Source organism: Lottia gigantea, assembly GCF_000327385.1.
Source record: "Lottia gigantea unplaced genomic scaffold LOTGIsca_30, whole genome shotgun sequence".
NCBI lineage: Eukaryota > Metazoa > Mollusca > Gastropoda > Lottiidae > Lottia > Lottia gigantea.
Genome location: NW_008708987.1, coordinates 1,142,874 through 1,164,652, shown reverse-complemented (window position 1 = coordinate 1,164,652; position 21,779 = coordinate 1,142,874). Strand labels below are relative to the sequence as shown.

Here is a 21,779-nt window from a genome sequence, read left to right as displayed (position 1 = left end):
TTACACTGTTCAATAGACACAGTGTGGTGTTATTATTACACTGTTCAATAGACACAGTGTGGTGTTATTATTACACAGTTCAATAGCCGTTATGTGACATTATTATTACACAGTTCAATAGACGTTATGTGACATTATTATTACACTGTTCAATAGACACAGTGTGACGCTATTATTACACAGTTCAATAGACACAGTGTGGTGTTATTATTACACTGTTCAATAGATGCTATGTTACATTGTTATTACACTGTTCAATAGACACAGTGTGGTGTTATTATTACACTGTTCAATAGACACAGTGTGGTGTTATTATTACACTGTTCAATAGACACAGTGTGGTGTTATTATTACACTGTTCAATAGACACAGTGTGGTGTTATTATTACACTGTTCAATAGACACAGTGTGGTGTTATTATTACACTGTTCAATAGACACAGTGTGGTGTTATTATTACACAGTTCAATAGACGATATGTGACATTATTATTACACAGTTCAATAGACGTTATGTGACATTATTATTACACTGTTCAATAGACACAGTGTGGTGTTATTATTACACAGTTCAATAGACGTTATGTGACATTATTATTACACAGTTCAATAGACGTTATGTGACATTATTATTACACTGTTCAATAGACACAGTGTGGTGTTATTATTACACAGTTCAATAGACACAGTGTGACATTATTATTACACAGTTCAATAGACGTTATGTGACATTATTATTACACTGTTCAATAGACACAGTGTGGTGTTATTATTCCACTGTTCAATAGACACAGTGTGGTGTTATTATTACACTGTTCAATAGACACAGTGTGACGCTATTATTACACAGTTCAATAGACGTTATGTGACATTATTATTACACTGTTCAATAGACACAGTGTGGTGTTATTATTACACTGTTCAATAGACACAGTGTGGTGTTATTATTACACTGTTCTATAGACACAGTGTGGTGTTATCATTACACTGTTCAATAGATGCTATGTGACATTATTATTACACTGTTCAATAGACACAGTGTGGTGTTATTATTACACTGTTCAATAGACACAGTGTGGTGTTATTATTACACTGTTCTATAGACACAGTGTGGTGTTATCATTACACTGTTCAATAGACACAGTGTGGTGTTATTATTACACTGTTCAATAGACACAGTGTGGTGTTATTATTACACTGTTCAATAGATGCTATGTGGCGTTATTATTACACTGTTCAATAGACACAGTGTGGTGTTATTATTACACTGTTCAATAGACACAGTGTGGTGTTATTATTACACTGTTCAATAGACACAGTGTGGTGTTATTATTACACTGTTCAATAGATGCTATGTGGCGTTATTATTACACTGTCTGACGTCAAATCTTTTGCCATTAAAGCAATATACGAAAATATCAACCACAAATATGCGGATGCGGTAGAACGGCAAATTATGAACACGCACGCAGTTTTTAGAGATTTATTCCAGTAATTATTCCACATGTTAAATCATTAAGTTTCTTCTGATTAAAAGAAATGATTTAAAGACAAAAATGTTTGTAAGATTAAGTTTTGGCTTTTAGTGTAAAATGTAAACATCGTTCATGCAGTTTCGACATCAGTAGTATTTGTATATCTGCGTTTTTAAACTTTCGACTCTCAAATGTAAAGAATCTGTTTGACTTGTGAATTAAGATGATTATGAAACTTCGATTATTTTTCCCATTAAGGAATATACCCATTTCCATTGAGTTTGAAACACCGGTTAATTGATTAAAAGGTTCTAAAAGAGGTTTTCAAGCTTTGTATGTGTATTGACGACACTCATAGCTTCTACATGTATGTGCAACTTTCTGGTTTCTCGCTCGATGTTTTGTGTTCCTATGCAATACCATTTGGCTCGTATAATATTTAGATAGTGACGTCACAATCTGTTTTATGTGCAATAGGAAGTCATCGGGATCGTTGATGCACACAAGCTTTAATGCTAGAAACTTCCTTAAATCTTTTAATACTGAGAAAAACTTGAATGAATTTCAGGATTGTGTTTTTTTCTTTCTTTACAGAATTAGATTCCTTGTTGTGGCACCTAAACTATAGCTCTGTTATCTTCAACCCAAATACATATACAGTAGATATCAATGTCACGTGGTCACCACCGTTCAACCAATCAGCAGTCAATTATAGCATAGCTTGGGAAATGGCGGGAAATGATGACTATTTTCTTAGTGGCCATCAGAGGGCGCCTCAGAACTATTATGTGCTTAGCCTGGAACCAGATAGTTTTTTCCGAGTTCGGGTAAATCCAATTTTTTTCTTTGGCAGGATCACATACTGACTGATTATTCAAACCGTTTTCGCATCGACAATCTTTCAAACAGTGGTACATTGTATGTCAAAAAGATCATAAGATGTAAATAATTTTGCTCATATGCAATAACAATGTGGACTTCCCGAAGAGATTTCTAGTGTACAGATTGAATGTCTCACGCCAGTTATTCCTGTGTTTCGTTTTTCATTTACAACGTTTAAACAATTCACCTTTGATTCACTTTCTTGAACAACCTCTCATAAATTGAAATATATATCACCAATGTTATAGATTTCCATGTATTATATCTCGCACATATTTCGACAGTTTACATTATTACCATTTGGTTGCATTTTAGGCGGACGCTGAGTATCTAACTGATGCTGGTCAACCGACGATATACGACAGCCAGTGGTTATATATCAATACTTCTCTAGCTGATTTTACTGTAGACGACCAGCCAATGGCAGTTCATATGAGAAAAAGTAAGTATACAGTTAGACTCAGTTCAGTAGGTCAGAGATAGATATGCATGTTCGTGCACGTTTTTAAATATAATGCTATGCAATACATTGTTTCTCAGGTTGTTTTGCCTGTTGACGATCATCCAATGACAGTACAGTTATAGTTATTCCAGTAGGTCAGGCATAGATATGCACGTACGTGAACGTCTTCGAACGCACACACGATATGATACGATATTTCACTTTTTGATTTAACACAGTAATGAGCATAGTAGAGTGATCCGAGGCTTGTTGTACAAATATAAAAAAACAAGGACTAACGATCCCAACCGCAAAACAAAACCCAAAATTCAAAACATTGACGAAACCAATGTACAAAACAAAACTGCTACAAAAAATGGCAATTACTAATTATTTTAAAACTCGTGTTTAAGATCACTTCAAATTTTTAAACGAAAATTTATCTTTTTTATGGCATGACATACAAATTGGGGAGAGCTTTTTGATCCAGAATAACAAACGTATAGTCGATCAACGTGCGTTCACCAGACACATTCTGGCGTAAAAACTTCCATTGAACAGATGTAATCTTTCATGTTTTACGCTTCGTATTACAAAAATACACAGCGAGTCAATTAAGGCCTAAAGGTTTCGGGTTTCTTTTTGAATTACGTGTGTTGTGGAATACAGATCTTTTAAACTCTTAGCTTATTTATCTATAATGAAGTTACTTAACGAGGTTTTAGTTCTTTCTCGGTTAGTTTGAAATTCCCCAGTGTCCTTTCGTGCTATTAAGTCTCGTGGTTTATAAATTAAATGTTAATGGATGTCCCCATTGCCCTTTCTTGCTACTTAGTCGCAGTGTTAATTCTGTAGAATTATATATTTGAAGTTTCAGGCGCTACTGTTTTTCATTTTTGATTTATTTGACTTTTGAAGACTTCCAATTGTCCAGGGATCTTCGCGTGCACAACACGTGGCACATTAAAATCTTAAAACGAAGTAGAACAAAAAAAAAATCCGTTCATTTCATTTTTAAAAGCATAAATCTAAACAGTCTAGCCGATCTATTTGGATGGTCTTAGTTAAAGACCAGTAGATTGGACATCTCGAAATACCCCATATGAATTTAATTTCAACTGACCCTCATACGTAAAAAAAATAGAGCTAGGAAATGATCCAATTCCATGCTGCAAGTGTACATTACAAAAGAAATTTTACATTTTCAATGAGCTTTAAAGGTCCTGCATAGAAGACGAAGCCTTTACAAATTGGATATCCAAAAGACTTTTCAACCGCCGGGGGTAATTGGGTAGTTTACACCAACCTAGGTTTAACTCCCATAGTGAAAACGGAAGAAGCGTGATCATGGAACTGCCAAAACCACGTGATTGTTGTTACGTCTTCTGTAACGTTTAAAAAACGGAATTCTTTTCCAAATAGTTTTGATTTATTTTTTCAAGAAGAGCTTCATAATCATGTTAATAGCTTTTGTAAATGTCGATTATTTTCGGCTGCTTTATTAACAATGGTAGCAATTTGCTTTCAGTAACTTAAATGTTTTGTTCCGGTTATTTTTTAATGGTAAATAAGTTAGAGCGGGGAATTATTTCAGAATGAAATTGTCAGTCGACTCCATCTAAATTCTGAATAATGTTCAAATTCAATTCTGTACATTATATCCATATTTATTCATAAATTTTTCCATTTATTTATTTATTCATTTATGTATTCAAAAAATTCATTTATTTATTTATTCGACCGTTCATTCATTCATTCATTCATTCATTCATTCATTCATTCATTCATTCATTCATTCATTCATTCATTCAACCGTTTATTTATTCATACTTTTATTGGATTTATTTCATTCATTCATTCATTCATTCATTCATTCATTCATTCATTCATTCATTCAACCGTTTATTTATTCATACTTCTATTGGATTTATTTCATTTATCATTTATTTATTCATTCATTTATTCATTCATTCAACCATTTATTCATTCATTTATTCATTCATTCAACCATTTATTCATTCATTTATTCATTCATTCAACCATTTATTCATCCGTCCATTTATTAATTTGATAATTTATTAAACCATGATTTATTCATGCTTCGACTCATTCATTCATTTATTCAATCATTTATTTATTTCAGAACACGATGTCGAAGAGTTACGAGGAGTTATAATTGCAGTGACCTGTATCTTCAGTATTGTGGCTGTTGGTTTTATTTCACTTGTAATTTATAAGAAAAGACAGAGTTTTAAAGACATTATTATCACCAAATCTACAGTTGCTAAAAGTAACAGTTATAAATCTAACGTAGGAGGTAATGAACTACACTTTGTATCCCTGATGAAAAATTAAAAATAAAATCTTTTCTAATCATACAAAAAAGTGTGACAAAGTCGCAAATCATATATTTAAATTTTTTATTTGGAATTTTAATCCTTTGAGATTTATTTTTTCATCATCAAAATTGCCAACATTTTAAAAAATTTGAACTTAAAAAAGATTAATATCACACTTAGGCTTTAAAAGGTGATTTTAATATCTTGAAATATGGGTTATTTAGCTAATAGAATTCGGAAGCTGTCGACAGTTTCCGTAACGCTGACGGAACTTGTACAATGGACGTTTGTGCTACTGGTATACGAAATTGTTTGGTCCAACTGGCTATAGTAGATGTGCTTGACACTATTGACAGTTCACCGTGGTCAGATTTAAGGATCAACAACATGTTGCTTAGCTGGCTAGCAGATTGTACTAGCAAAATCGTAATTTACTGGAAAAGAGCCTATAATATCTCATTCACAACTAGCCAGCAATTTGTGTTTTTACACAATCCCAGTTTTCTGTGGTCTGAGTCAGTCGTACTCAGAAAACTATCGTGTCCAATTGTTCTTGAAACAGAGTGTGTAGGTAGAATGAGTTACCATTAATAGTCCAAAAGGTACTAAATAATTTTTTTATACTTAAGCAGGTAAATCGGACTACTCCAACCAGCTCATGGTGATAAGCGATGAATGGGAACTGGATCCTCGACAGCTAAAATTCTGTGCAACCATTGGGCAGGGAGCGTTTGGAAAAGTTGTTACTGGATATTATAATGACAAAAAGGTCGCCATTAAACTTGTGAAAGGTAAGTTGATTGGATATATTGGTTGGTGGTTGGGAGAGACAGGGAGTCAGTTTCATTCTTTGACGTTATGGGGAGGGGCAACGAAATTGTCGAGGGAAAAAGTGAGTGATCTTCCATAATCCCCATCTAATACGATACTTCTTGCAAGCTTATACGTGGAAGTCACAAGCCCTTAGGCCAATTCGATTGTTTCCGTGTTACAAATTCAAGCTTGGCTTACTTTTGTAAACATAATTCAAGTGGCAACCCAGAAGATGGTGCTGATGGTAATCCAAATGTTTCAGACAAGTACAGACCAGTAACCTTTAAGTCATCTTAACCACAGTCAGACAACAATTAAACTACTGTATTTTGAACGATACATATGGTTAGATATTGTTTTCTTGGATCGAATCCTAATTTAATAAAACACATGCGATAAAAGCTGTCTAATAATGTTCCAAATAAAAATTAGCCCCTTCACCTTTCATCCTGCACAAACATACATCAAACCACTAATGGTTTTATATACAGATAAGCCTAACAAGATTAATGTTGTGTTTTTACACAATAAATTGTAATTAGTTACATGGCATGACGGAAAATGGCAGAATCCCAATTTTTGCTTGTCTTGATAAGCCAACGTATCTGATTGTACATCAATAAAAATGGCGTCTAATCTTTTCACTTTATCTTCTGCTTGATGATGTGTTTATTATTACACACAATATAATGACGTCATTGTTATTTGTGTAGTATATTTGGATAGCCTACAGTACCGTTACGATCACCTTTGTGTATTTTTCTAGTAACTGCATACGAGAAGCAATCTTTGATGGACAGACCGACACGAGACTACTGTACATAGAACGTACGACTGTTAGTTTCAGTAACCTTTAAAAATTTCCTTTCACAAACATTACCTGGTCTATTCTGAAGAGTGGTAGATCTTAAGGCATTATACCTAAACCATTTTTTCTCAATGAAATCTACAATTGTTCAATAGTTACACCATCATGTCATGCTCAATCGTCATCATTTCGAGCCATTACAAACTCCGCCTGAAACCTTGACATCACAAAGCACTATCTCGTTTTAAGTTTCAAAAAGCAACAATTCGATTGGACTGCACGTTAGCGAATACATCCAATGAGAGCCAACAACAGAATGTTCTCGTCTGCCATCGTAGATGTCATTTTATTATTTCGAACAAGGGAGATAATTCGTAATTTATAGCTTTTGACTTGTGAAGAAGACAAGTACCTAATAATGAATTATGCTTCTATATGCCCGCAATATTTGTATAGGATTGCAGTTAATTTTTGTATAACACCAGAGTACGCAAGAACTTAAGAATTCTAAATTCTTGAACATTGAAAACAATTCCACCCACCTTATTTACTTGTTCTAATTGGTTTATTCTATATTTTATCCTGCTATAAATATATTGTCCAGGGAATTGTTAGAACACAATAGATGCATTATAGAAATCTCTTTAACAATGTGACAACTAGCCTTCTGGCGATTTGAATAATAATGGTTTATGACCATGATTAGTAAAATAATAAAGTAAATATCAAGCTTGTTATCCATCAAGTCAAATAATTTTGCACAAAAAATGAATAAATAAATAAAAATGTTACAATTGATATATTGAGCACCGTTTTAACAGTGGTATTTCTATATAGCTCTACAATTGATGTATTGAGTACTATTTTAACAGTGGTATTTCTATATCACTCTACAATTAATGTATTGAACACTATTTTAACCGTGGTATTTCTATATCACTCTACAATTAATATATTGAGCACTATTTTAACAGTGGTATTTCTATATCACTCTACAATTAATATATTGAGCACTAATTTAACAGTGGTATTTCTATATTGCTCTACAATTGATGTATTGAGCACTATTTTAACAGTGGTATTTCTATATCATTCTACAATTGATGTATTGAGCACTATTTTAACAGTGGTATTTCTATATCATTCTACAATTGATGTATTGAGCACTATTTTAACAGTGGTATTTCTATATCATTCTACAATTGATGTATTGAGAACTATTTTAACAGTGGTATTTCTATATTGCTCTACAATTGATGTATTGAGCACTATTTTAACAGTGGTATTTCTATATTGCTCTACAATTGATGTATTGAGCACTATTTTAACAGTGGTATTTCTATATCATTCTACAATTGATGTATTGAGCACTATTTTAACAGTGGGAATAGTTTGTTATTGTAAATGAATAAATAAACGAAAAAAAAATGAATGAATAGAAAATATGAATGAATAGAAAATATGAATGAATGAATAAATAAATAAATAAATAAATAAATAAATAAATAAATAACTCAGATATGCATGATGTCTACTTCAATCTAAGAGCTCGACAGGAACCAGTGTTTCAATTCATGTTAAAATTTAACTCGTTATGTTAACCGCATGATGTAGAATCTTTTCAGTCTGAGAACCCCTGTTAATACATTTCACTTTACTTTCTCAGTAGAAAATATCACAATCTTTTCTCTATTTTATACAAATTTTCTCTAAGAGAGGAGAGTCAACATTATCTCCCTTAGATATAAATCAATTCAGACCACAACTAACTGACTAATTACAGAATACATCCGAAGTCGTTTTATTCTCATTTCTAATTACATAGTCGTGGTTTCCGGTTAGAAAGCAAGCTCTAAGGATTCTGTCTTTGCAGAGCGTGGACCTTTCGAGTAATAAAATCACGTGACCATATGACAATCTGGACGTAGTTCCGGTAAATACTGGCTGCCATTCGTTATCTGATATTTTGCAGAGCGGTAGGGAACTTTCATGGTAGGTCGCTTGAGCTTGTGTTTTATTGTTTTCGTGGTTAATCCACGTTCATGGAGGAACGGTGCAGAAGAACACACTCGACCATAGATATACTGCTGGCAGCTTGTAGTTCATGTGAGAACACAGGTGCACATTTTGGACCAAATGTTGTCGATGGGCACCTCCACAGCCGGCTCTCGACATTTTAGTAACGATCTTAGTATTAGACTCAATCCTCTTCTGGCGACTTTGTTTATCTAGCTCTTGCTATTTTCATTTCTATTTTTCTTAAGTCGTGGTTTTTTCTGTCAGAATTTTTTAAAATAGGCATTGGTTGAAGAAATAAACACGCGTATTTGATCTTTGGGGAAGAGTAACATAGTATTTTGAATAGTAAAGTAAGAAGTCTGTTACGATGCCAACCAGTAGTGCCAGTCATACCAATCAAATAAACTGCTGGCCTATTTCGGGAGCCATATTCATACCTATATATCATAATTGTTTGTTAGCACAGAGCAATTTCTTTGTTGAATTCCTCTACATCTGTCTAAAGATATCCGCCATATGCTGTATGGAGGGGTATCGGTGTCAAAACGATATATCATTGAGTTAATTTGATCTTTTGTTTGCTGTCTACCACACACGGCTTATAGTTGGTGATCACTGTTTGAGATCATTACTGCCAATGTTCACAGCGTGCGGTATCGACATGTAGTTTACCTGTCAGAAATGTACAGACGTCTGGAGTTTGTTAATTTATTGAAATGGGTTAATAAAACAAACCGAAAAAAATGAAAGAATTTATGGTCGTTGGTGGTTGAAGAAAAATGACGATATCGTAATTCCAACTGCAATTGAAACAGCATATCAGCATTTCTTTTAAGAAACAGTTTGTATTTACACCAAAAGGAAATTGTGTTGGGTCAGATTTTTCTCTGGTTAAGTCTTTTAGAACCTATGATCCCCCCCGCGAGTTGTTTTGGGCTAAACCTGAAATAAATGATAGCTATAAATACGAGGAAGTGTAGCTATTACGAATCGTGAATGAAGTATTTCATGATGAAAAGTTATTGCTTATTATCTCAATTGTATTCCACAATATATTATAATTTGAGAAAAAAAACGACTGACACCTGTTTGTGAAATTATTAAGCAGTAGCCTAAGTCCTTTAAATTAACAAGTTGCATAATGAGAGATTCCTACTTAGTGAGTTTAAAATGGAAAGCGCCCCTAGGCTGAATTTGAAGACTAAAGATGTGTTACACTTGAAAATTGAAAGTAGATTATTCAAACAGTTTTTTGACTGAAATTGTTTACTCAGACACACGATTAAATTAAAGGGTTTGCAAAAATTATTGTATGTCTTACATTTACACCATTAATATGTGTAGTCCCACGACTGCGGGCTCACGTATAAAAAAAGTGAGCAGCACTTTTGCAAATACCATTTAAACCAATTGCTACTCGATGAGTCACATCATAATCTAATTTAATTTTTGTGGAATTACAAGAACTAAAGACTTCCAATGGGATCCAGAATTATACAAATTGAACAAAGCTACAAACATCTTTAAAAGGCCTTTAAACAGATTTTCAAAACCCAAGTCAACTAATTACAAACATGTAATAAACGTGACCGAGATCTGTTTTAGATCTAATTATGAAATATAAATAAAAAACCTAATTAGTTACACGAGTATATTGTTATTCTTTTTATAGAATCCCCTCGGGTGGTTTTAAAGTGGTCTTGAATTAACAAGATGTTCACAATGGGTTTGTACTTGGCACTAGAGAAACAAATCATTGCATCTTCACAATTCAAGCTATAACCAACTTCGTCTTTAACTTTGGCCACAATATCTACCTTTTCTTGTATCACAGAAGTCTGTAAATGCAGTAATTTGATTAGATTGTACGCTAGCGAATACAGCCAATCAGCTCTCAAGAAAAAGATTGAACATTATGGCTGATTGTTTGTAGCCGATTGTCTTATCGAGAGCTCTAATTGGCTGTATTCGCTAGCGTCCAATCCACCCAAATCACTGTATTTGCTAACTTCCATAATTCAAGAAAGGTGGCTATTGCAGGCAAGGTATAGCATTCAATTCCTAACCTTGATGTTCTGCCAGATGAAGTTGATAAGTACTGACTGGTAATGCCACACTAGCAGTAATTTGGATTTCTGGGGTAGTTTTGCGGTTCGGATCGTCAGTACTTGGGGATTTTGATCATTATTGTACATCATCTTAACAAAACATGACTATTTTTGTCTTTCAGAAGGTGCCCCATTGTCTTACAAGGAAGATTTAGTAGCCGAAATCAGCTTAATGAAGAGAATTGGACATCATCCAAACATTGTGTCTATGATAGGAGCATGTACAATTTCTGAACCCGTGGCGTTAATTATGGAATTTATTCCCCATGGTAATTTACAGACTTTCTTAAAGTAAGTTGTATTGTCTGTATTTACATGTATACAAAGATTACCCCCTTGTTTCAATACGGTGGCTGGTTTAAGACTCACGTTATCTTAGTTTTTAAACGGATGTCGACATCTTGATATTTGTCGCGCCACCTAACTGAGCCATAAGAATTACTTTTCTATTTGAGATCTGACGTCTAGCTTGCCTGCATTTTTTTTTTATTAAAAAAAAGCACTACCGGAAGTGACTGCATTCAGTATTGATTTTAACATTCAACTATATCATGACGTGATTGGAAGCCAGGGGGAAACGTGTCTCAATAGAGAATATGTTCAACAAATATTCGACCCTTCCATTCTACTAGGCAACCCCATAATAATGTCGGTTAAGGTGGTTATCTTAGTATTATGACTGAAAGAATACCTCATCCGTCCTTAATTAGCCACCGTATCAGTGCAGCACTCACGATAAAACTGCAGCACTAATGCGTCCTAATTAAGCCACCATATCAATACAGCACTCGTGCGTCCTAAAAAAAGCCATTATATAAATGAAACACTAATGCGTCCCAAATAAGCCACCATATCCACTCCATAGCTACATATCTTGGCATGCATCAGAGAGTAATAAACCAATTGTTTGTTAGTTTAGATGCACTTGTCTAGTGTAATAAAAACATTGATAGCTGACACTTGTTGGTATTTAATATCGGTATTTCTCAAACGATGAAACGAGTGTCGTATTGATGTTTGCCAAGCATGTAGTAGGGCCATTGAAAAATTTTGCAAAACTACTTTAGTCCAGTGTCTTGCCCAGTATTTCGAATATCAAATGTTCACATGTTCTATTATGACTGGTATTGATATAAAATAACACAAACCCTATTCTGGTAACAAACCCCAGTTTGATCACTTCATACTTCGTTTTTACAAACGGCTTTGGAACCAATCCTTAAACAATCCTGTAGCGACATTTAGGTGTAGAGATCACATTAATAACAGAACACAATTTTATGGTATACTACTCCTTAAGGAGAAGTGTAATGAGTGGTACACCATAAAATTGTGTTCTGTTATTCAATCCTTAAACGTTCTCTACGGATGTTGTTAAAGAAACAACATGTTTTGGTTGTAATCGAAAACTACTCTTAAACCACTGCTTTAAGAAACATGTTATCTGTTGTGCACATTACCGAATAATTTTAATATGTTTTAAGACACTGTTTGAGTGCATGTTACATAATATAATGGGGGAAACAGACCTAACCTTTTTCTCAATAATGGGTTAATTCCCCCTATTACTCTTATTGAGTTTATTTGTAATAAGGGTTAAGGGTTAATTTATATCTCATATTTATGCTCTCTATGATGCCTAATAAATTTCCACTCTGTGTTTTCTGTAAAGATATCGAATAAACTTCTGGTTTGATTCTATTTTTACCAATTTTCGTGATATCATCAGTATATTCTATTATTTAATACGGTTTTGAAGTATAACAGTGCATGACAGAATGTCAGTTGCGCTTCTATGAATCATTAGATGAGGGTGGGCACGGCTGGTAGGAGGTGAGGAATTGTCAGGGCGAGCTTACACGCATTTCTTTCGTTGAATAATATGGATGATTCCCTTTTTAACGGTTATATCATTTTTTTTTATTTGAGTCTGAACGATATCAATATATTTATCATTTTGCTCAATATTCCTTTCATATTTCGTTCCAGAAAATGTCGAATGGAAGGTGATTTCAGAAAGAGAACAGACGGTCAAAGCGAGATTATTTATTCTCTGGTTCAAGATTCTGGTGGAATTGACAATGGTGTCATCGTACCGTCTGATATGCTCAGTTTCGCCAGACAAATTGCCATGGCAATGGTAAGTCATTTTTGTATTTGCGAATGATGAGTACTTTAACGATTGTCCTCGATTCACAAACATCTTACGATAAACATGCTTCATTTGACACAAGTAACACCTTTTCAACAAAAATTCGGAAAACATAGTTTTTTAACTGACATAAGAAGGAAATCAATCGGGACCAGAAAAAGATGAACTGGAATACACTGAATGCCGACGTACACTGTATTACGTTTTATGTGGTAGAAGTGCATTGCACTAGAATAGATCACATTTAACCTACAGTCGCTACAACTTCATGCCAAAATACATAACTTCGTTTGTTCATGTCTATTTTGATAAATTAAAGTGCAAAAGCACAGCAACAAGCGACAACCACCACAAAATAATTTCAATTTGACTTCAAATGTAATTCACATCCCTTGCTAAAACGAATAAAAAAAATTTGGCTTTCCAGGAAAACAAAGCCATCTTCTGCTTGTTGAATATTTTATTATCAATGACCAGAAGGTAGAATTTGTCAATCGGAAATCAGGTTAGAAACTAATGATAGGAACTAATACGCCATTATCGAACTAATTTCATGTCCAACTAACGATTTGGAGGAAAACACAAAGCAATTGATGAAATCTGTGAGTGGAATTGTGGTCAGAAAGAAAATCGCCAAGAGTGAAGGTGATAATTTGGTGTTGATACTATGTAGTTAAAATAGAATTACTGTTCCATTATTTCACCTGGCCCTAGGTGGCTGTAATTACTATAATAATTACTCTTACTATAACGCCAAACAATTGTAAAACAGTGTTCTATAGGTAAATAGCAATACTAGTAACCTCAGTTCTGATCAAACATTGAAAAAAAAAACATCAACGTTGACATATCTGAAAGGTGGAGGTCAAGTCATCCAGATTTTTCAAGAATTCATAAGTCACTTCCTACACTGATATATCTATAGTCTCGTGCACAGAGCCTCGGTTTAATGTCTGAAAGACTAGACGTTTTTATCAACCCCTCTGAAGGTATTATCTCGCCTTATGATGAGAATACAAACCTGGACCTAAGCAAACAATTAAATGAAGGATGCTATACACCCAATATATGTAAGCCTCGATACCACGGGTTCGAATCCATCCCAAGGTAAGACAGGGGGCAGTGTCATGGCAGTGCATCCAGATTCGAACTATGAATCTGAGATTCAGTCCGATGTCGACATTCAAATCATATACACCATGTTATGTCAATAATGTGCAAACATCTGCATCTGTTTTTGAGTAGAAGAAACAGCTGTTGAATAAAGCTATGTACTATCTATATCAAACAATAGAACATCTCTTTCACCAACAGTCATGATGTTACCACGCTAGGCAGTATGTTTACTAAAACTTAATGAAACTTGCCAACTCATGTTCTTCCTGTACTTTCGTTTTCTTTTCAAATTTTTCATTTAGTGTAGGTAGAAATTAAAGATCTAGATTAAAGGGACAGACGCGCCACTTGTTACCCAGTCGTACCTTAATTTCAGAAACGAGAATATTTTAGCTCTACCAATCAGTAATAGTGTTCACAGTTCACGGTCGTAATTTGAGCCTTTAAATCCATAAGTGTCAAGAATTATCCGCGATTAAATGTTAACATTCTAAGATACTCTGTGATATATAGAAAAGACATATATAGAAACAGTGAGTAAAATTCCTAGTTTGAAATATTTTTAAAGGAATTATGCGATTTTCGTACTTTGTAAGTACTTCTGAAGGCTATTTATATATATTTACATATTCAAGACTCAAGTCAACACCCCCAAAATGGCGCAATTGTCTCTTTAAAGTATGCACTTTATGTTGGTATGTTTTTTTTTTCTAAATCTATATCAAATTTACTCTAAAAGCAGATATTTAATTTTCATTCTACTTGTTTGAAATATAACGTGAAGTATCTTGACAGTTTGTACTTGAATTCGAAATTTATATTCCAATATTTCACTACAGATTAAATTTCTCAAGTGGTTACACTAATTTTATGTCACTTTGAAATAACCGGCATGAACTAAACGTTATACGGCGTCGTGTCACTTTGGATTCCATATAACCTGCATGGACTAAACGTTATACGACATCGTGTCTGTATGTCACTTTGAATTCCATATTACCGGCATGGACTAAACGTTATATGGCGTCGTGTCTAATGAAGATCTGAATGAAATGAATGCTTACTTTTCTAGTCTGATGTCATGCAGCGTGAGGAATTTAACTCTTTTTCGATGTCGTGTCGATTGATCGTTATGTACTCTTAACTTACAGTTTCAAAAATGTCTTGTAAAATCCAACTTTAACTTATGAGTGTTTAGGAAAGTAAGAATTCATGTCGTTTATAAAATTGTTATTACTATCGCTCAGATCGACAACACCGATGTTTTTATCTATCCTGTTTGTTTTGTCTCGGTGCCATGGAAGATTTGCATTACGCATTGTTTTTTAGCCTTAGGAATTCCAAGAGCGCCAGAACCTCACGTGAATTAGTGTAAATAATAGAAAAGGTAGAAGGCATAACTTAAAGAGTAACATTCTTAATTTCGTTTATGGCTAATGTCAAAAGTCGTATTTTAAAGGGATTGTAAATGTGTATTGTGGACAATAGTAGCTTCAATATACATCATTCCAATTTTCACTCAGACGTCTATGGTTCTTAGTACTTAATGTACTGCGCCAATGTGGTATTTCTAGCTCATGACCTATTTTTTGCAACACGTTGTTGTAAAGTCTACTTTAAAAAACCCTCCAGTGTTCAACCCCATTACCGAACGCACTTTTATAGAAATCGAAAGTAGATCGTGTGTTGTTTGAAATGGAGATTAAGAAAGGTATGTTTCCGTACGGTTGATAAGAATCTTTTGAGAATAAAAAAAACCGCGATGAAAGTATTTTATATCGCCTGATTGAACCCCGAGGAACCAAAAAAAGATGAGTTCTTTTGTTCTAAGGATTAAAGACGCCATTTCAATTCCCATTGTCTGAGTATATTATATATTGTGGCTATTTGGTTTGTAAACAAAACTGAAATACCAGCCGATTCACGGCCAGGAAAACAGAAACACCTATCCTCACCTAGTTGAAAACTAAAGATGAAAGCTACAGGTATATCGCTTGATAGGTTTTCAGTAATGAATGAAGTGGTAAATGCAATGTAGATTTCTGTCCCACTTTTCTTCTCAGGCCAATGCTATTCTATATTGTTCGTTTTCCAGCTATCTAGGAAACATTAACATGCACAAAGTGTTCGTTCTTCTAAATGCGTTGTTTCTCAATGCCAAATACCATCCCTTTCAGATTTAGCCTGTTGGTCATTCTATTTACCGATTTTATTTCAATCCAAGGAAATAGCCCACGTTTCCGGTAAGATTTTTGACAGCTTTCCGCCTTCTCACGCCTTCAGTTGTCGTGCATTGTACTCTTGGAGTAATACATCGGGGACTGATCTTGTAACAGTTTATGACAGCAATTTGTTAAAAACCCACTCAAAATTCATAGCATTTTTAAAAACCGTTTCGTATTACATTTCATTTGATTTTAATATTAATTTCGTTTCTTGATGTTATAAATCGGAAATTTGAATCACTAATTATTAAAACAATCGGCTGCACGAATTGTCAGTCCTGTCAGCGCGAGAAACGATAACCGAGACTATTATGGCATCTCTTAAGTTCATATAATTTGTGGTGATTGCTGACCAAATTTGATTTTGACTCGGTTTCTGTCCGTGGAAGTGAACTATTTCGATCTGAGAACATTTTTGATTGCATTGATAAAGAATAATAGCTTATACCATCGCCATAAGACAGACAAAATCCTATTTCGAGACTGCCTACATCGTATTTTGAGACGGAAGTCTTGAGAAGTCAGATGAGTCTAGATATTTTGACGGATATATCACTTCACACCAGTTTGTATCAATTCATAATTACCAATTGACTAAAACATACGATAACACTTAAACCGTTTTCATTCCCTACATAAATATTTACTTGAAATAAAGTGATATACCATTGATATACTTCTTAACATCGGCACTAGACGTCTTTTACTATATCGTCTCTAAAATATATCATATTTCCTATTATATCATAATTACACAAAAACTTTACACTTCGGCTTAGTCATAATTTAAATTTTAACAAATAGATTTTATGACTTTCGGCTTTTTTTTCATTTTGTGACTAAAATCTGCCACGTGAAAAGAACTAACTTGGAAAAATATTGATGAAGACATAGTTAAAGAGATTGTAAAGGGATGGATTGAATCGACGTCTTGCAATTCTACTACGACTACGTCTATCAGTATAATATCTAAGGATAATGACGTCAAGAAAAGATTAGCTTTAGTGGATATGCAAGATTTTTTAAAAGAAAGGTGTTATTATTCTATAAATCGGAGCATAGCACAAGACCAATCACAAACACATGTAAACCAGCTCTACTCTGGATTTGTGAAGTGAAAAATACGTGTAGTTCTTCGAGTCTCTTTAAAATGTTTATTAGTATAATATTCAGGATTGACGTCATAAAACGTATTTTTGTTCTAAAAAAATGCAAAACATAATCGCTATCTGAGTTGTAGTTGAAAGTTTTGGCATTTTTCAATTCCCAATCAACAATTTTCGACAGTTGTGAGTTTGCCAACTTGATGTTTGCTGTTTGAGAAACAGTGTCGTGGTGAAATAAGGCTGCCTGTCATACTCGAGACAAAACAAGACAAGACACAAGCGCGCGATGAAACCCCACACAGACCTCTCACAATCAGACATATCACACGCATAGTCGTTCGATTGAGCAGATCATATTAGTTTATTCCTCTTGTCATTTAGTTATGTTATCTTTAAATATGCCATACAACGCTTATAACGTCATGCAATGTTTATAATGCCATGCAATTTTTATAATGTCATGCAATGTTTATAATGCCATGCAATTCTTATAACGTCATGTAATCGTTATAATGCCATGCTATCCTTGTAACGTCGTGCAATCCTTATAACGTCGTGCAATCCTCATAATGTCATGTAATGTTTATGATGTTAGGTAATCCTTATAACGTCGTACCATCCTTCATTATAACGCCATGTAATCCTTATAACGTCACGTAATCCTTACAATGGCATGCAATCCTTACAATGTCAAGCAATCCTTATAACGTCATGCAATGTTTATAATGCCATGCAATCCTTAAACGTCATGCCCTTATAACGTCGTACAACCCTTCATTATAACGCCATGCAATCCTTGAACGTTATGTAATCCTTATAACGTCATGCAATCCTTTTAATGTCGTGCAATCCGTATAACGCCATGCAATCCTAATATAATAACTATACAGCTTTGAGTTTTACATGTAAATTTAGTGTTTTCAATTGAAGAGTAAGCTTATTTAAAGGGACTTAACTCTGACACTATATATTTTTTTCTCTTTTCAGGAATACATGGCCGAGAAGAAATACGTCCACCGAGATTTAGCAGCCCGAAATGTCTTACTTCATCATAACAAGATTGTGAAAGTTTGTGATTTCGGACTATCACGTGATATATACAATGATAATGAATACAAGAAATTAACCAATGGAAAGCTACCATTAAAATGGATGGCCATTGAATCCTTACGGGACAGAATTTTCACCACTCAAACAGATGTTTGGTCGTTTGGTATATTACTCTGGGAGATTGTCACCATGGGTAAGCCAATCTAATTAGAGTTGAATTACAATTTTTTATCTCTGATATTTCCTATTGTAATCTTACACGTTATCTACCGTAGTTGCGCTCCAATGACGTTAGTTTACCCAGTCAATGTAGAACCCGTCATAGGCTGTCATTTTGCTCTACTTTGGTTCATGTCTAGCTCGCAATTCGTAATTTCACAAAATATCTGCTGTGAAATGTTTTAGGGTCTCAATGAAAGCACTGGGCCGGGCAAGGGCATGCTTATTATTCCAGATTTTAAATGCCCTATATCTTGATATTTGTCTATTTTAGGTGCCTCGCCATACCCTAATATAGCACTAGCTGACCTATATTATATTCTATCTAATGGATACAGAATGGAGAAACCCAGTAATTGCTCAGAAGAATTGTAAGTATATCATATCTATTATAGGATTTTTTATCTTTCAAATTTAATTTTAATTTTAAAAGGGTGTGGATCGTGAGATATAAGAATCGAGTAACGAATTAATCACCCTTTCACGATAATCCTGTTCTTGTTCTGGCCGGGACTGTTCACTTTTCTGTTTACAGTTTTGTTCACTGTTCTGATCACAGTTTTGTCTTGTTCTTTTTCTCGTTTTGGGGTTTTTTTTTCTGTGTCCACCCATCCCAATCTGTCATAAGATCTAGACGATTATAATTTGAAAAGAGAAATAGAAAAAAAGAATGTATAGAAACCTGACTAGTGCAGAAAATTGATTTTAATTTCCGATTAAAATTCAGCCTACCAAAATCAACCTAGATATTTTTTCACTATAAAGTGAAAACGTGACGATGTTTTGTCGGTTTTTTTCTTTTCAAAATCGTGATTATCATATCATAATAATGTGAAATTTCTATTTTCTCTTGTTTATGTCAGTGTTAAAGAGCTTCATTTCAAAAATTGCATATGAAATATTAAACTGGAATCTTGAGACTTTGTACTTTATCATGAGTTGGAATCGAATGCCAGATCTAAGTCTTTATTTTTTCTACTAATTTGCAGAGTGGTCAGACTTTCCACTTATCTAGTTGAACAATTGATTATATTACGTTTAACTGTGTTTGAATTTGTGAATTTCTATTTGCATGCATTAAAGTAGGACGTAAACCGTTATCCATTTTATTTATTGTCTATTTGCAGATATAGAATTTTGCGACAGTGCTGGGAAGACAATCCTGCAGACCGTCCAACATTTACAACAATACGTCTCATGTTAGAGGAACTACTGGAACAAGATTGTGATTATCTTCTCTTAGATAATATCGATGTACCTTTAAATATGTCTGAAAACAGTAGCAACCCCATAGACTCTATTCAACAAGACGGGGGCGCAACGGGTTCAACGTGTGCAACAGGATCGAGCAGTCCGGCCCCTGCCCCACCTCGACCGTTGTATACAGGCCGTAGAGACAAAAACTTGAAAGTGAACGTTTGCGTGCATGATCAATCCACAGAGAGACTTATCTACAGACCTTCAGAGTCCGATTCGACGACGTCTAGTCCGTGAACGTAACGGAATCGTTTCCTTTGTGGCGTATAACTCAGAACTTACGACAGAATTAGAAGGAAAATTATTGAATTCCTATACTAGTAAAAAAAAATCCGCACAGGATACACTATATTTAAATTCACACACAGACATCCCGATTCTTACAACCAATAAGGAACGAAAATCCATATCTTTGGGAGAAGACTAATTTGTGTTTAATCAGAGTAACAGCGGACGTGGGAAACGATGTCGCTAAATATTTGGCCTTTATATGGTTTTTGACTCCAGTCTGCTATGAATTGCTTTTACATACAAATATTATGATGCGGAGTCGTAATGATTTGTGCTACGTCTACGATAACATTAACGTTGGACCCTCTTTGTTAATTTACTTTTAAAGTGTTATGTAAATACAAAATATGTTAATCGTATCAGATCATTGGTTCGAGCTCCAGTGCACTTGTTACTGTTACAAATGACATTCATATCAAAATGGAGTTCCCCAGGGTTGTGCTCTTTCACCACGTGTTTTTAACCGTTCTTTTAACGACCTTCGTCCCTCCACAAATACATCGTTGTGAATAAATTTATGTGTTCAGTATTTTAATGGATTTTTTCAGTATCGTTCTGGTGCTAGTATATTTTACTATAAGCCGGAGAACTTGCTACTATAAAATGTGATATTTATCTTGAAGAGGTGTAAGATATTCAACTAAATGGGAGATAGAAATGTTACTTTAAAGTGCCTAAATGACGTGAGATTGGAAATATTCAGATGAGATTTATTTGGAGTTAATGGATTACCGCTGTGCATTAGTACTTTAAGTTTCGTCAGTGTATATTTTGATAGGAATATGTCTTTAAAAAAGCTAGGGAGCAGATTGACTATTGGCAGATGAAAGTGAGAAATGTGCCGCTGCATTAAAGACACTATTAGATCAACTGCTTCAGCTGTATTTCTGAAAAAACTGAAATGTTGCAAAGTACAAACAGATATCTCAAAGACTGTCATTTCTTTTAAGAAAATCGAAACAATCCAACCTTAACAACTAACGTGAAGCTTTTAACCTTTGCTACTTTAATGCAACCATAGCAACTTTCCAGCTTAAGTGAAAATATTGTGCATTGCAAACGAAAAAACGGTTTCTTGCTAGTAAAATGTGAAACATCGATGAAAAATGGATTATCAAATCCCATGTACAGTTGTAAATGTATATATTGTGCCATAGAATGAGCTGGCTTTTTAACTATGATTCGGGTGCAAGTTCGTGAATATTAGACGCGATTTGAACTGGTTCAGTTTGTTTTTGAATGATGTGACCTTATATTGTACGCGAATTCGCCTGAATACTTAATGTAAGAATCAAACATGTCCTATCTAGATACATACTGTTAGAATCAAACATGTTTGAACTCAATTCGGATATGGTACAGTTTGTTAATGAATGATTTGACGGTCAAGTGGACGCGATTTTACCTGGATACATAATGTTACAATTAAACATGCCTGAACTCAATTCGGACATGACGCAATTTGTGTCACCGATTGCT

General features: G+C 34.2%; 1 protein-coding gene across 1 annotated transcript; it reads left to right on the top strand.

Moving 5' to 3' along the window:
• Positions 1-4,882: 4,882 nt before the first annotated feature.
• LOTGIDRAFT_119146 (hypothetical protein) lies at positions 4,883-20,246 on the top strand (the record flags this gene model as incomplete). The annotated part of the gene is made up of 7 exons (XM_009057497.1): positions 4,883-5,114; positions 5,766-5,927; positions 11,007-11,175; positions 12,874-13,024; positions 18,471-18,726; positions 19,027-19,123; positions 19,880-20,246. The coding sequence occupies 7 exons, from the start codon at positions 4,883-4,885 to the stop codon at positions 20,244-20,246; spliced, it is 1,434 nt and encodes a 477-aa protein (XP_009055745.1).
• Between the last annotated feature and the right edge of the window lie 1,533 nt (positions 20,247-21,779).